Source organism: Clytia hemisphaerica, unplaced genomic scaffold (genome assembly GCF_902728285.1).
Source record: "Clytia hemisphaerica strain Z4C2 unplaced genomic scaffold, Clytia hemisphaerica genome assembly, whole genome shotgun sequence".
NCBI lineage: Eukaryota > Metazoa > Cnidaria > Hydrozoa > Leptothecata > Clytiidae > Clytia > Clytia hemisphaerica.
The window spans coordinates 301,869-318,180 of record NW_027103808.1 but is presented as its reverse complement, the minus strand read 5'-3'; the positions used below and the strand labels follow the sequence as shown (position 1 = coordinate 318,180).

The window sequence follows — 16,312 nt, the reverse complement described above, 5'->3', positions numbered from 1 at the left end:
AGTTGGACTTGACCACATCTATTTGGTGGTACAAAGTTGAAATATACCTTCAAATTAGGTACACTACTAGTACAAACTTAAAATTATGACAATCTGAAAGTAAATTATAATGCCACCTCAAAATCTACACTTTTTACATATGTGAGTCTATGATATCCTTGCTTACTGAGAAGTTTTAGTCGACCAAATTATTTTTGATAATAGACCTTTTCATAAATTACGTCACGAAAAGCACTTTCCTCGTTTTGAAATTATTGCCATGGTGATTAACTCCCAGTGGGTTTTATTAAAACTACTTCCTATTCATAAAAGAATCATTTAATGTCTCAAGGGACACAATCACCATGGTAATTGTTTGAATACGAGGCAAGTGATGTTCGTGACGTAATTTATATACAGGTCTATTATTACTTGATTAGTGCAGATCGGCTAAAGGTTCTTACTTTTCTTACCTTTTAATTACAACCGTTTATTAACAAAATTTGAGCCGAGCTTATTTTTTTCGAAAACTTGTCCTTCGCGTAGCTAGCACCTCACTAAAAACCGGGATTTTTCACCTCGTTTCTTAGTGAGTTCCACTTTGACGATTTTCGGAAGCCTTTTAAGTGCTTTGACGCCAATTCGATTTTTTCGCTACTGCAGGAGCTTCGATAGCCTATACTAGACGTCACCCGCGTTTTTTCTACGCAATTAACGTCTATTCCACTTTGCGACTTTTTCGAATGTTTGGAGCCCGGGTTTTCGGGCTCCGATTTTGTTCTCGGCAATCGCGATTTTGCCGTAGCTTTCAACAGCCGTGGTGGCGGGAGCTTAGGTCGCACTCAGTCGTAGCTCAAGTCGTCTATATGGATAAATGCATCATGTCTTTACTGAAATTATTTAACTTTGCGAGCTGTTGGCGATGGAGAATTTTTTTGGATTTCGCTGAATTTCACATAGTTTGTTTACCTTTTTGCTTTAAACACAAAACAGAGATAATCTTTTTGGTAGCTGCAAATACATAATCTTCTTTTTTTTTAATTTAGAGAAAAGTTTACACAGTTAGAATGGAAAAGTTTGAAGAAAGTGTTAGATTCGCTTGTAGACATTTTGAGATTGAACATTTTCATGACGAGCAAATTGAATGCATAAGACAATTCTTTGCTGGCAAAAATGTATTTTTTAGTGTTCCTACAGGCTTTGGAAAAAGCCTCATTTATCAAAGCTTGCCACTGATACATGATTTTATGTATGAGTCTGTCCCAGACAAACCGGTCTATTCGACAATTTTAATAATCTCCCCATTGAAAGCTTTGATGGCCGACCAAATGAATACCCTCCAAAAGCAAGGATTCAATGCTAAAATCCTGAACTGTCACACAAAGTTAGATGACATTATAACTGATGAGGGCGGTGTGGCAGTCAGTCATCTTTTTTGTTCGCCGGAAGTATTAGATATCCCAGTTTGGAGAAATGCATTGTCATCCCAAACATTTAAAGAGAATGTCATTGGTGTTGCAATTGATGAAGCCCATTGTATAGTTGAATGGTAAGAAACTGTCATTTTTTTCAAACACTTCTCTTTTCAAAAAGAGTTAGCAAGATTCTCATTAGAACTATGGAAACTTTATAAGTATATATGGTGAAGATCAGAGATCTGACCTCAAGGAGAGAAAGTGTTGAAAATACGAAATAAAATAAAGATGAAACATAAAAAGGCACTAATATTTTTATAATTATACGTTTTTTTTCCATTTTTTTGAATTTTTCTAAATATATAAATCAAACCAATCAAACATCCTGTCAAGAAATGAGAATTTTATGCGAAAAAGAACCAACAAACCAATAGACATAAAGTTTAAAAAGCCAAGCAGAAAAACACAAACACCAAAACCCACTCAAAAACCCAACCAATGCAATCTGGAGTCCCTGACTTGCGACAGGTGCAGCGGCTTTAAACATGTTTTATGGACGTCCAACACTCAGCCTCCCCCAGATTGCATAACCCTGAACCGACCCGCAGTCCAAACAAACTAACAAACATAGAAAAATAAACAAAAACTCCCACACAAATACAAAGAAACAAAAAAGGTAAACAACAGACAAGAACAAGAACAAGACAAACGACAAAAAACACAAATTTTTTAAAAAGTAGGCCCAGAACCCGGTTCGACACCTAAAGTCCGTGCAGCCGTCTGTACGGGAAAGAACGAAAAAGAAATGACTGAGAAAACTAACATACAATACATAATAATAAAAAAAAAAAAAAAAAAAAAAAAAAAAAAAAAAAAAAAAAAAATGTTTCAATTTTTCAAAAATGCAGTTGCGCTAAAAAACCATTTAAAGATTCTCCGAATTTCATAAAAGTCTCTGGAAATCTATCAAAACACTTTACTATTTGTTTTCGCAAGAAGATCTTTCAGCTCCCTGATTGAGCATGCGCTTGAACAGTTCTGAAATTCTGGGCAGAACATCTTCAAAAAGAAGAGTGCATCTAGCAATGCGTAGGACCTCAGAATATATAGAGCTGTAAAAGATGATTGATGGTAAATTACTATCTTTATGTGGCATTCTCACAATGAAAAAGGGAAAGGCGTCTCTCTTGTCAAACAATTTGTAGCGAAAGATGTTATTTTCAATGCTTATATCTAAATCCAAAAACGTTGCATGTGTTCCATGATGTTCAACTTTCAACTGTAGCTCTTCCGGATATATATCATTATAACATGAGAAAAAATCATCTCTATCATTAATAGCGCAAAGGTCATCAATAAATCTACCAACTGAATGAAAATTGTATGCTCTAGGAGAACTAGTAGATATCAAATTTTGTACATATTTAGATTCGTAATAATAAAGAAAAAGGTTAGCCCAAAATGGAGCTGGATCTATTCCCATCGGGATACCGATGTTTTGTCTGAGTATATGATTACCAACTTTGAAATAGCAATTCTTGATTAAAAATTCAACACACTCTGATAAGGAAATGTTGGTAAAAAATCTGTTATCTTTTCCTTTTGCTGTCCAATAGACTGAATTTGCAGAAAATCCAAGTTTATTGCGACATGCCCCATCAAAAACGAAATTAATGATATCTGTCAAAGTTTTTACAAGTAATTCATGAGGAAGAGTGGTATAAAGTGTAGCAAAATCGAAGGTAGAAATTCTTTGTGCTTTTTTCTTAGCATTTATCCGATTTAGATGTTCAATAACCGGTGAAGAATTTTGAACCACCCAAAATTTGCTAAACCCAGAAAAGAATCTTGATTTTCTGTGAAAACTTTCAACATGTTTGTAGAGAACTTTAAAAACATTTGAAACAACTGCGGTCAACGGTTTGGTGCTACAAGTTTTAGAGGCTACAATAAATCTGAAACCAATAGGATTTTTATGCATTTTTGGCATCCAATACATGATGGGAAGAGTTTTCATTTTTTCTATCAATCCTAAACCAAAGCGCTTACACATTTCCTCATTTGTATTGATGATGGTATTGAAGTCTATGTCACTAGGCAAGTATGTATTATTGCCTGAAACCTCAGCAATGAGTTTGGCGACATAGAACTTCTTACAAATAAAGGCAAAGTTTTTGGAAGCTTTATATATAAAATTATTTCAGTCAGTTAGTGGAAATACCTCCATTTAAAGCATGTTCAAAGTTCACAATAACGATTTTCTTTTTATTACGGAAACAAGTGAGAACAAGTCATTAAAACTAAAAGTCAGCACTCCGTGTTTGTGACGTATGTTTTGTAATCAATTTTCAGTTTCTTGTTTCTACGCCATTTTTTAGACTTCTTAGTAGAAGAACGTATCATTCAATAAGGAATTTTATAACACTTCATGGCAGATTAAAAAGACACTTCCACTAACTGTCAGTTTTTCAAAGATGAGCCTTTTAGAAATTATCAAAATTTGCGTGACATTTCAAGCGTTCATTGAAAAAATACTCCTGAGTCTCTAAAAACATTTTTCAATACCAAGGCAAAAATTTATTCACACTTTTGACACTTTCGGCCCATAATAAAAAACAGGTAAGGTATTTCATTTCATTTCGGCATCTTTCTTTTTATTTTGTGACAACTACATTTTGAAGTAAGATGCTGTTAAAAAATTGTTTCAGAATTATATACAAATTTTTAACATATATAACTGTGTACAAAACATCATCAGCTCAAATTCGTATTTATATATTAATAAAGATAAAGATGGGTACGTACAATTCAAAGTTATAATAATTTAGAAATTAAACGTATCCTATCAAACATTTTTTTAGGGGATTGGATCAGAATTCTCAATCTAACCGCAATGCGTTCAGAAAATGGTACTACAAATTAGACCAACTTCGCTCAATTTTGAGACATGTTCCCTTCATTGCATTATCAGCAACTGTCACTGCAACCAACAAATTAAAAATTTATTCCCTTTTGTCTTTCTGTCATTCAAATACATTTTCTGTTGTAAAATCACCTCTGAAAGACAATATTAGATTCAGTGTCAACTAAGTAGAAAAATGTCGAGTAGAAGAGATTTTTGACAACTTCAATGATATATTTCAAAACAATTTACATGATTACCCTCGAACACTTATTATTTGTCAATCACGCAAACAAACATCACTATTGTACAAACACTTCAAAGCTATTTTGGGAAATAAATTCTATGCGAGCTCGGTACCTGATGAACGTAAACGACGGGTAGATATGTTTCATGCTAAAACACCTGATCCAGTGAAGGAACACATAGTCGAAGACATGACTGACAAAGGGGGTAACATCAAAATTTTGATATGCACTTCAGCTTTTGGAATGGGTGTAAATACAAAGGGTATCACTCAGATCATCCATTTTGGACCACCTCGATCAATAGAAAGTTACATTCAGGAATGTGGGAGAGCAGGGAGAGATGGTGAACCAAGTAAATGCCACTTAATTTATAATGGCATGCTTATGCTGTTTACAAGTGATGAAATGAGAACTTATGTACAAAATAAGGAGAGTTGTAGAAGGAGGCAGCTACGTGAAAGTTTCGAGGCTTCAGGAGAGGAGGGAATGGTTGGGTGTCATTGCTGTGACTATTGTTCAAGGGATTGTATATGTGATTTAAATCATGAAGTTCAGTTATTTGACGATCTATCGATGTGTATCAAAGAAGTAAAGGTCAGATCTATCACCAAATCCCAAAAGGAAGATGTTGAGCAAATATTACGAAATGATTTAATGATACCAACTTCAAGTAAATTATCACTGCCTACAACTTTGTTTTCCTTTAATGAACTTCAAATTCAGCAAGTAATGTCAAATGTTGATAAAATTTTTAATCTTGTTGATGTTTACAACTACGTTGTAAGATTATCGATAGTCACCTTGCGCCCATTATCAACTGGCCGGGACGTTGTTGGTTTTGAAGGTATTTTCAGCACAGCACTGCGTAATTCGAGCTTCAAAGAAAAAAAAACTATATATAATAGATATTTGGGTTAATTACTTCAAAACTTCAAATCTTAGTGAATTTGTATTTTTGAAGGAAAATTAATCCATTAATTTTAAAGTAATGACACAAATTCATATTTTATAAAGCAAAAAAAGTCTCCGAGTTCATTTTAAGGAGAAGTATCATTCTATCATAATGAATAACAAGGAGTACGTGAAAGTCTCGTTTGAAATGATTATAGTCAATAGTTACTTTATGATCAGAAAATCTATTGTGTTGACGCTCTTGCTCTTCATCGCTGTCACTATCTGGTGCTATGTTAAATATTCCCAATTTTTGTGACTTAATAACTTTGACTGGGATTTCTGCGGTTTTATCAAGAGATATCCTTGGAACGCGTTTTAGTGTGTGTATCTTCTTCCTGCACAGTACTTGAATGAGGTTTCCTTCATTTTCTTGAGCAATTCTCTCTGTTTCAACTTCAACCTTGTCTTTCAGCTTTTTATCAAAATCTACACCATACTCATTCATTTTGTTGTAATAGGTTGTAACTGAACTGTAAGACGTAGAGGCTGTAACCTGCGGATTGTATTCTAAAGGAAAAATAAAAAATGGCGTGTTTTATGATAGCTACTAGACTATTTATAATTATTTCTTTGCAAAAATTAAGTTCTCTTAGGAATTAATAAAATTTTGAATAAATTTTCATTAAAATTTGTTCCTTTACACTAGAATGATAATTTTTTATTTAGTCTCCTGTGCATGGTTAACACAGGAATAGATAGATTAATATAGACTTGTACGTTAGTAAACGTTGAAGAAAAAACTATTTATTAAATAATAACTTTTTTGTAGTTGTTGATAGAATTGCCTTCAGTTCTCTTTATTTTTAGCTACTATTTGAACAGCAAAGCTTAAATGAAATTATGACAGAATATTTTAAAGGCAAACAAGAATGCACACAAAAAATATAGACTTGTTTCCCATTTTTCATTTTAGTGAATAAATATAAATTGATTGACTCACGGTATGACTTGAATGTTGCAAAATGGTATTGATGAGGATTTGATATGCATTCATATGGCAACAGCGGTTTTTCAGTAGAACAGATAAATGGCAGACGATATTGATGCCTTCCAATGGTTTGCGAGGTAATCTTTCTCATTCTTGATTGCAATCGCCATTAACAAACTCTTGCTGAGTGGGGCTTTGTTTTCCATTTCTTTCACCAAATCTTGAAAGCTAAATATTTTCATTTTTGATTTTTGAGTTGTTCTCAGGATTGATGGTTTTTTCTTGCAGCACATGTCATCTGCTTCTTTTTGTACGTCTTTGATGACCAATTTATGTATAATTTCCTTCATTTTAGGCTGTTTGTATGCTGCCAAAACCACATCTTTGATATTCCCACGACAAAGGGCCTTCCCTATATATGCAAGTTCTGGAGGTAGTGTACGCTCCTTTGACCATCCTTGCGATGTTATTTTCACACCAGTATGGAGGTGAGAATTATCAGAATCAACAGAAGTGTTTTTGGAATTACATGTATTGTCGCTGGGTATGCATATGGGAGTTGGGACAGAGCAGTTGGAAATTGGCCTGGTTTTCTCAAGTTCTTTCTGTTGTGGATTGATCATTTCTTCTCGTAAAGTTGAAATTTTTGCGAACAAATCTTTTATTTTGAATAACGAATCTCTACACTTTCTGCAAAGTTTATCATCACCACCTTGACTGGCTATTCCGATACGATCTAGCACTGGCTTTGGCAAGAACTGATCAGCAGATCTTATCACTGGATTGACATTATAAACATGCTGTCCACTGACTGGAACTGGTGTTTTACATGCAACACAGTTTGACTCTACCTCTATTGACCACTCAATATCTGGATCTAATAATGAAATAAAAATTTGTCCCCGGTCAAATAATGCTAAGCGTGGCTAGTAGATGAGTTGCCACTTCCATAGTACAGGAGGTTATTTCACATATGGTCTATTTCACATATGGTTTATTTCATTGTTTTTGATAAATTAAAGAGACCTCTTGTACCCTTATAATCTTTTAGGTTTTTAAAAATGTTTATAGTTTTGTCTACCACAGGATTCGGACCCAGACTTAACACCATTTTACCAAGGACGATGGAATAAGTCTTATGTTTAAGGTTTGCATCTCTTCAGTAGAGGCTTTCATAAACATAAAATCTAAACCATCTATCTACTGTCTCTTTCATAGTTTTTAACTAGATATATACAATGTGTAATTAGAGAAAAATAAATAAAGTTACTGAGCTGTATAACTATCAAACTTACTTGTTAATAATTCATCCATCATTGATAAAAAAAACTTCCTTCATTTAAAAATATTTCATGTGCTACACAAAAAAAAAACACTGCAAAACTTGACTGACTGCTGTATTTTTTCCTCTTTTTGGCTGTCTAAAAAATTTGCCAAACCTTTGAACCAAAACAAAAACAGATTCCCTTGCATTGCTTTGTTTATGTTTTTTCGTCTGTATCTCCAACGCTCCTCACTCTAGAGGTCTACCATTTTGCGCACCACCGTTTGGTTTGTTATGATTTGTTTTGATTTGTTTGGGTCTGTCCGCCATGGAGTTTACATATAAGGGCCCACTACCTGCCCGAGACCGATCGCACCCTCCACCGTTTGGTTCCTTATTTTCAAAAGCGCACCAAAGTGGAACTCACTAAGAAACGGGATAAAAAATCTCGGTTTTTAGTGAGGCACTCGCTAGAGCTTCGAAAGTTAAAAGTGACGTCAAAAAATCGAATGTTTAGAGCCCGAAAACCCGGGCTCAAAACATTCGAAAAAATCGCAAAGTGGAATAGACGTTAATTGCCGTCAAAAAAATGCAGGTGACGTCTAGTATAGGCTACCCTTCGCGTTGATAAATTGTCTTGCTCATTTTTTCCCGCGTTGAGTAATTGTTGGGTTATACAAGTATTATAAAACTCGGTTTTTATTGAATGTTACAGCTCTGACCACCCCACTTAGTGTCAGAAGTTGCTTTCATTTTTTTCAATGATTTTGACCGCACCTTCCCCAGCTCGGACCTACAATTTTCTGTGTTTTTAGTAGACTAGTAAACTAGTCGTTGAAAACAGACCCATTATACAAAAAATCAAGCTCCAAATAGAAGTTGCGTCTCTTTTCTGAATTTCAACGACTAGAAGCTACTTCCCTCAAAAAACGTTGTTTAATTTTACAACTTTTTTTAGGTTTTTGAGAATCCATCCAACTTTTTTGACTAAATAATATTTCATAGTAACATTGAACATGGGAACATATAAATAAATGAGCATTTCTAAAAACGCAATAAACAGAAAGAAAAATAAATGCAATCCCGCACGGGTCAGACATACAGAAATCTGTATGTCTCTCCTTACGATTTTAGGTGAAGAAAAAAAGGCGTTGGAAGTAGCTTCTAGTCGGTTATTTTCCTTTTCTCTCACGCGCGCTGAATATTTAATTAGTGTTTACATTATTTGATTGACAGTTTTATTATAAGGTTATAAGGTTATAAGTAATAACCGACTAGTTTACTAGTCTATGTTTTTAGATGTTGCTTGAATTAATGTAAGGGAGTGTCAATGATTCATCAGATCAACATGTAGAATTATTTTTGTATGTACAAAAGCCATGGCCACATTGTTTACGTTGACTACTATGCATTGGGAAAGCTCTTTCATTTGTGGGGGTTGTGTATATTCAGCAATCACAAGACTGATACCAAAAACAATAGTTAAAATGAATGTAGTTTAAATCAATGCAATGCTTTCGTGCATAAGACTTGGTAGATTTCTTCCCTTTGAACACTTGTATAAGGGACACATCAGTCGAATGATCAAGTTTAAAGCAGTGCCTGGCAGTGTCCCCTAAGACTAATGTTTTGAACCTGTTCAATCGGTTTGAGCAACATTTTGTCCATAGCAATGGAAATCTATTTCAATAGAAAAACTGTGACAGAATAAAGTTTTTGAAAAGATAACAGTGAAAGGAATGTTTAGGATAATATACTTAAAAAAGTGACATATTTAAAACTATTTGTTTAAATTTTGTATACTTTGTCCTTCCTATCACTAGGTTAGCTGAACGAAGTTGGTCATCCACACAAAACCTGGTTGTCCTTGGTAACAAAAACACTATCCACGCCAATGGCAACAACAAGTTACCTATCTTTTCCTTCCTCATCAAACACAAAGATTCACAACGTTTTCTACACCACAATTATGTGTCTGTCCTCTTGAATGATTTGTTTGGCATACAATCACGTGGTGGGTGCGCATGTGCAGGACCGTACGCACAAGTGAGTCTTTTCATATTACAACTGTTCCTGGCGAACGCTACAGGTCTGTGATCTTTGTTTAAAACCCTGGACTAAAACTATATCCGCCATCTTTAATCAGAGTTTTTCAGGGTTTAAAAAGCTCAGTGATGCACACCCATAAATTAGGGTGGGAAGTATTAAACCTTTTGTCTACTTTTGTTAAATTTGTTAAAACAGGGCTTTTTCAATAGGTCGACTCTCCCTCTATAGCATAAGCTAGGACGGTCTTTGTATAAACAAAGGTCAATTAACTTTGGTCTCTGGTTTAAAAAGCTTGATTATCATCTCTTCCCATGTTTACGAATATCTACGAGAAATGGATAAATCACTTATTTTCTTGTGTCTTGACTTGAACCACTGTGAAGGCCGGTTGTTGGGTAGAAAAACACTCCGTGAAACCTGAACTTGTATAGCCTTTTACAGTCACTCTGCGTGCGTTTTACTTTAAATAGCAACGTGTTTTTTCAATCCATTACATTTCCCTTCATTTCCAGCAACTGCTTGGTATGGACGAAGATGTAGCTTTGCAAATTGAAAGTCTGCTCTTGGAAGATCAGTAAGTAACCGAGTGCAATACACATACGAAACTATTGCTTAACAAGTAGATCTCTACAAAACTGCATATTATATTATCTATAAGGAACACCAATCCATTAACATAGATGCCAACAGCTTAGCAAAAATATCGCTGAACAAATTGTTGTATTAAATTTTATGCTGCATCAGTTGAGTTTTAATTTTACACAGCTTGAAATGCCTCGAAAAATCCACTTAAAAGTTTTAATTTATGAGATGAGATATTTTGTATATCCTCGAAGCTTTTTATTTTTAGGAGATTAGATCGCCATCACTTAAGAAGACATCGTGAACATTCAGATAAAGAAATACTCAGGTATCCGTCATTTCTTAATAACTCGAAAGAAGTTGAGCTCACTGAGCTATGTAGTGCGAAATTCTTTCTTTCACATTGTTATGATAATTATGTTTGTGAAATACGATCTACCTCGTTAGTTTACATCGTCCATCAGTTGCTCGAAAATGAATAATAGCTAAACACGCGCCCTAACATATCATAATTGGCCTCTCCCTCCATCTAAAATCTAAAAGCTCGTATGAAAAAAATATATATTGACATACACGACTACTATTCCAAAAGAACTTACCAAACCTTCCGTCTCGGACCCTTTCTTGCGATCATCAAAAGCATACGTATGAAACGTACACTTCGATGAAAAACATTAAGGGGCCCTCAGGAAGGCCGAACACCATCAATAGCACTAATGATAATTTGTGACAGCTTGACTCATACGATGTTGGTCCTCCTTTGAGCAAAATTGTTTGTTGTTCCTGGAGTTCAATCCATGACATGAAATGAAACAGCCAGTTGATTTGAATTCGAATTGTTGCGATCTGATGATTGAGTCAAAGACTGAAGTAAATATCGACTCGAGTAGCTTTTATACTCTTCCGAGAGACCATTCTAGAAAAATATTACTGTAGGTTAAACCATCGCAGATAGAGAGAACATTCTAGATTGCAGTATGCAAAATTACTGTTTATTACACCATCCGCATAAAGTCATTTTTATTCGACATTCCCTCTCTCTCTCTTATTTGTCTCCTAGTAACAACAAAACACAACAACTTTCTTTTTATAAGAACATTTGATTTATTAGACAGTAAAAAAACACTAATGTTTATAAGGTTGTCAATCTTTATGTTTCTAATCAATAAATAAATTCAGGATTTCATCGGATTACACTTTGTTCTTTTCTGGAATGTTCTATCAAAAACATATAAAAGCCTCTTGACTGGGAATATTGGTTAGTCTTTGACTCAATCATCAGATCGCAACAATTCGAATTCAAATCAACTGGCTGTTTCATTTCATGTCATGGATTGAACTCCAGGAACAACAAACAATTTTGCTCAAAGGAGGACCAACATCGTATGAGTCAAGCTGTCACAAATTATCATTAGTGCTATTGATGGTGTTCGGCCTTCCTGAGGGCCCCTTAATGTTTTTCATCGAAGTGTACGTTTCATACGTATGCTTTTGATGATCGCAAGAAAGGGTCCGAGACGGAAGGTTTGGTATGTTCTTTTGGAATTTAAATGAACGATCAAGATAATGAAATTTACATTTCTTTTACATTTGTGTTTAGGCATGATATATTGGCGTGAAAACCCTGTATAGATCATACAGCTCTCTTATAACAAACTTGTCTCGAAGCTTTTCATTGAATTTCTTCTTTAGACCTGGCTTCACCCGTTTGAATTTACCATACTTTTTCACAGATGAAGAAATTGAATTTGTAATCGAAGCAGTTAAAATGATAGCAGATAAAGGATGGAAACTGCTGCCTCAGGTTTGTCTTTATTAGACTATAAACGAGTTTTCAGATTGTTGTTGGATTTAGTAAAGCCTGTCAAATATTATTTGGACATTCATCAATGGAGTTTTCCACTGATTGTGGTATTGGGTACTCTTAGTTTATTTGCATCTCTATATTGGGCTTTTCAAAAAAAGTTTACCCCCACTGTTGAGGATATTGATTTTTTTCGAAGTATCGAACCCCCCGGATATCCTGCTTTATTAGTAAAGAACCCCAGAGTTTTGATATTCCACGTGGATAGTCTAAGACATTTAGTGGTGTTTCGCTTGTTTTCACGGAGTCCATGGTCAGCCGGCTCGTCTATCTATGAACGAAACGAAACGATGAAAGGAGTGGGGATTCGATCAGGGATTGTTGCGCTGACGCCTCGTAACATTTGGCCACCGCTCCTCGTGCTCATTCGATAACCAGTAACCAACCACTGAAATTAATCTTCATTACATTTTCAGTATTTATTCGATCCAGAAACCGGTGAATGGAAGCATAAAGACCATAAGGTAAGCACGGATCAGTGCATCCTGTAGTGCATTTGATCGGCCAAAACTAAGGTGGTAAAATACGCCACTTAGAAAGAAATGTATACAAAAACTGTGTAATGATTGTACCCAAATACCTCTATAGGTGTTTAAAGACCGAAAATGGTTGGGATCAATCAAATACACCGAAGAAGGGATGACATACTCAAAATCATCATACTCAGCTTATAATAAAACTTACAAGGTATGCTACTCTAAAAATATTCATTGAAATATTTCTCCCTACGGTGGAATGTTCGTCGATGAGGCATTAAGTATTCTGCACTCAAATTTAAGCCGTTTGATCCTTAAGCAATCAAGCTACTAATCTCACAACCAATCATACATCCATGCAGTCCAACGCTTCCGCTATTAATGGCTGCGACGAGTTAACAAACCTTAACCTTAACAAACCTTGTTATGAAAGCAGTATCTGCTTGGAGATAGCTAAGGCCAACCAATAAATTGGTAGGGAATTTATTCTGTAGCAAAACACCTTTTCCCACGAGCTGGTTCTACTTGTTTTCAAATTGGTTGATCCTCTGGAATAATTTCAACAAAAATTGTAAACACGGAAGCGAATTCGTTTTATTTTTAAATCAAAATTTATTTAAAGGTTTTGTTATTAAATAAGAGTAATATCGTTTGCTTACTCTTCAATTTTAATTTATAAGCTTTTTTCGCATTAAATTGACACGGATGTGAAGCAAGATTGGTTAGAAAGAGGAATTAAATTTTTTTGCTTACATCAGCATAATATAACAATAGGAAGACACTGTCCCGATATGAAATATGTGTCTGATATGAAACGGGAACACTTATGTAAATTCAAAATTTATTAAGACGTTTCGGTGTCATCCGACCACCATCATCAGTTTAAAAACATTAAAATGAATTTATTTTTTTAACTTTTTGTTTCCATTATAGGAGTTATTAAAAGAAGCTGATAGCCTGTTTGAAAAAGCACACAAGGTAGGTAGGATTGTTGTGGAATCCCAATTTTATGAAACTGATCAACCTTGTTCACTGTGTATTATTGGCTTTTGATGTTTACTGACGTTTACACGATGGTGCCCATTAGTAACGTAAACAAAAAGTGGAATACACGGTGTAGTTACGGGATATGGGGTGAAGTTGAAAAATGATTTGAAAAAGGCTGCTGTGAGCCAACAAGTTATCAATCAAATTTTACCATTAAATACACTACAGTATATCCATCCAAACCCTCGTAATAAGAATCTTCATAAATTGAGGAAATATGTTTATCCTTGTGAATTACTGTAAAGAGTGAGTATTTTGGAGTATTTTAGCCCACTTTGACATATGTTGAATTTTTTTATCCTATCAGATGAATTGCAAATGTGGTGACCAAACTGTTTTATTCGGCGAGGAAGGTGAAAGATTTCGCTGGTTCTTACTTCCCTGTGAAGCACAAGATTATCTAAATGGAATCAAACCATTAAGCTCTACCGGCTACACACCAAAATTCTATCCAGGCCAGCCGGTCAAACAGTCTGTACCAGGTATAAATAGGAAGTTTGAAGACATTAACAGACATTATTGTACTTGTATGCCGTATCGAGAAAATATTTCAGTTCGTGTACCCCTTCCCAGAGAATCACCACCGTTGACCAATGGCACTATGGACGCAAATGACATACAAATTACTCATAATCTTGGTCCGGGAGAACAGTCTTCAAATAATAAAAACGATCCCCCGGAGATTGCCAGAGAAGAGGAATTATCCGAAGAAATGGAAGAGAAACTAACGATAAATGGGCATTTGGAAGCCTCCTCTACTGATGATGGTGAAACATGTACTTTGTTATGTAAACCAGTTCCTAAACGAACTCTGAATCTGACTACGGATGATAGCAGTAACAGTCCAACGGAAGAAAATAAAGATAATTCGTTGCGCTTTCATAATCCACCAAAAGATATCTTCAAACCAGCTGTAGAGGTAATCTTCGATCATATTTTCAAAGATTCAGGATTAAAAGACTCGGACCCTATTTTTCAAGAGACTTCTTCCCGTTCTCATTTAGAAAGTTTGTTTTGACCAATTATGCTACATTCATTCGAGCTTTAAATATAACCACGAAATGCACATATATTCGTCAGAACAGGATCAAAATACCAAGACCTAAATCCCTTTTTTAGTAGCTCCTGACAATGTTACTTAAAAATGAAAGTCTGATTCGAACTAGCTTTTTAATTCCGTTTTGATATTGTCATAAAACATGTGCTGTACAAATTTTATTTTAACAGGGTATTGAAGACTTTCAGATGATAGAGGACGGAGACCGTGTGCTGATATGTTTATCCGGTGGAAAAGATTCACTGTCCATGCTTCACATCATCAGACAATACCAATTCTACGCCAAAGGAAAGGTATGAATGCAAAATATAGAATCACCCGTTAATCTTACTCGACTTACTTTCTCAATCTCAATGCATGGCAAAAGAACGCCCCCAATTAACACCTTTCATAATGCGTGAAATGTAATACAGGGGAACAAGTGTCGCCCTCCCCTACCTTCGGGCGGATAGCTAAGAAGGAGCCATTGGGTCGTGGCTCATACTCGGATCGTGCGTCATACTCCGGTCGTAAGACTTACTTACAACTAGTTTGGTTCCTGGGGTTCTAAGAATATTCCCATTATTCTATAGAATATATTTTTCCAATTTGGTGCGATGACAGTAGATCCACAGAGTGCTGGCTATGATCCAAGCCCGTTGATTGGTTATTGTAAATCGCTGGGTGTTGAATATCACTACGAAGAACAAGGTCAGTCTCTTTTTTAATCGTTTTGGTAAAATCTCTCGATCTCTCGATCATTAGCACACCGAAAAGAATTATTTTGTGCTTCAAAGGGTTCAAAATCAAACTCTGTAGGCTCAAGGGACGTTAAAAACTATAATCCACTATAATGATGCGCGCCTGAACATGTAAAGTTGTGAGCAGTTTCAATAGTTTTCTTTCTTACACCCTTAGACATCATTGGTATGGCTTCAAACCTGCCAGTGTGCGAATCAATTTGTAGCTTCTGTTCGCGCATGAAACGTGGTCGAATATACGCATGCGCACGCAGAGAAAAATATAACGTCATCGCTCTTGGACAGCATCTGGACGATATCGCTGAAAGGTTAATGCCAATTGTTTGTTTTCTGTGTATTTTGAATTCAAGCTTTGTATTTCAGGAGGAGTAACTGATAAACTCATCAAGCTTGGGTATTCTGGCTTAGATATTTAACTTTCGCATACTTACAGAATCTCATTAGCTCCCTGTATTTTGATGGGTTTTAGGGGTACACCTTTCACACGGAAAATGGACCTTCACGAGCTGGATGATATCTTTTATTTTTGAATCGCCTCTTCTATTGATCAAGTTTCACTGGCTTAGAATAACGTTTGTGAATTATTTTGTTTAGTTTTTTGATGTCAACATTTCACAATGGCTACCTTCGCTCCATGAAGGCAAACTACAAAGTAACGTGAGTACCAGCCTATTGTTTTATCATTCTTTATAAAGTTGAATCTTTAATTCGAACTCGAACGGGGAATTCTATTTGATGTTCGAATAACAGAGAGATTCAAATTAGAGAAGTTATTTTAAGAGGGTTTCTCCTTAACGGGGACTGGAA

The 16,312-nt window shown here is 35.3% G+C and overlaps 1 protein-coding gene across 1 annotated transcript in view; it reads left to right on the top strand.

Moving 5' to 3' along the window:
* Positions 1 to 16,312, top strand: part of LOC136806507 (uncharacterized) — a 35,814-nt gene that overhangs the window by 7,553 nt on the left and 11,949 nt on the right. Inside the window, exons 10-21 of the mRNA XM_067063093.1 lie at positions 9,514 to 9,736; positions 10,252 to 10,313; positions 10,590 to 10,649; positions 12,014 to 12,125; positions 12,602 to 12,649; positions 12,774 to 12,872; positions 13,595 to 13,639; positions 14,016 to 14,627; positions 14,936 to 15,058; positions 15,338 to 15,455; positions 15,663 to 15,813; positions 16,100 to 16,162. Coding sequence (XP_066919194.1) covers positions 9,514 to 9,736; positions 10,252 to 10,313; positions 10,590 to 10,649; positions 12,014 to 12,125; positions 12,602 to 12,649; positions 12,774 to 12,872; positions 13,595 to 13,639; positions 14,016 to 14,627; positions 14,936 to 15,058; positions 15,338 to 15,455; positions 15,663 to 15,813; positions 16,100 to 16,162 — 1,716 coding nt within the window. The remainder of the gene's footprint in view (positions 1 to 9,513; positions 9,737 to 10,251; positions 10,314 to 10,589; positions 10,650 to 12,013; positions 12,126 to 12,601; positions 12,650 to 12,773; positions 12,873 to 13,594; positions 13,640 to 14,015; positions 14,628 to 14,935; positions 15,059 to 15,337; positions 15,456 to 15,662; positions 15,814 to 16,099; positions 16,163 to 16,312) is intronic.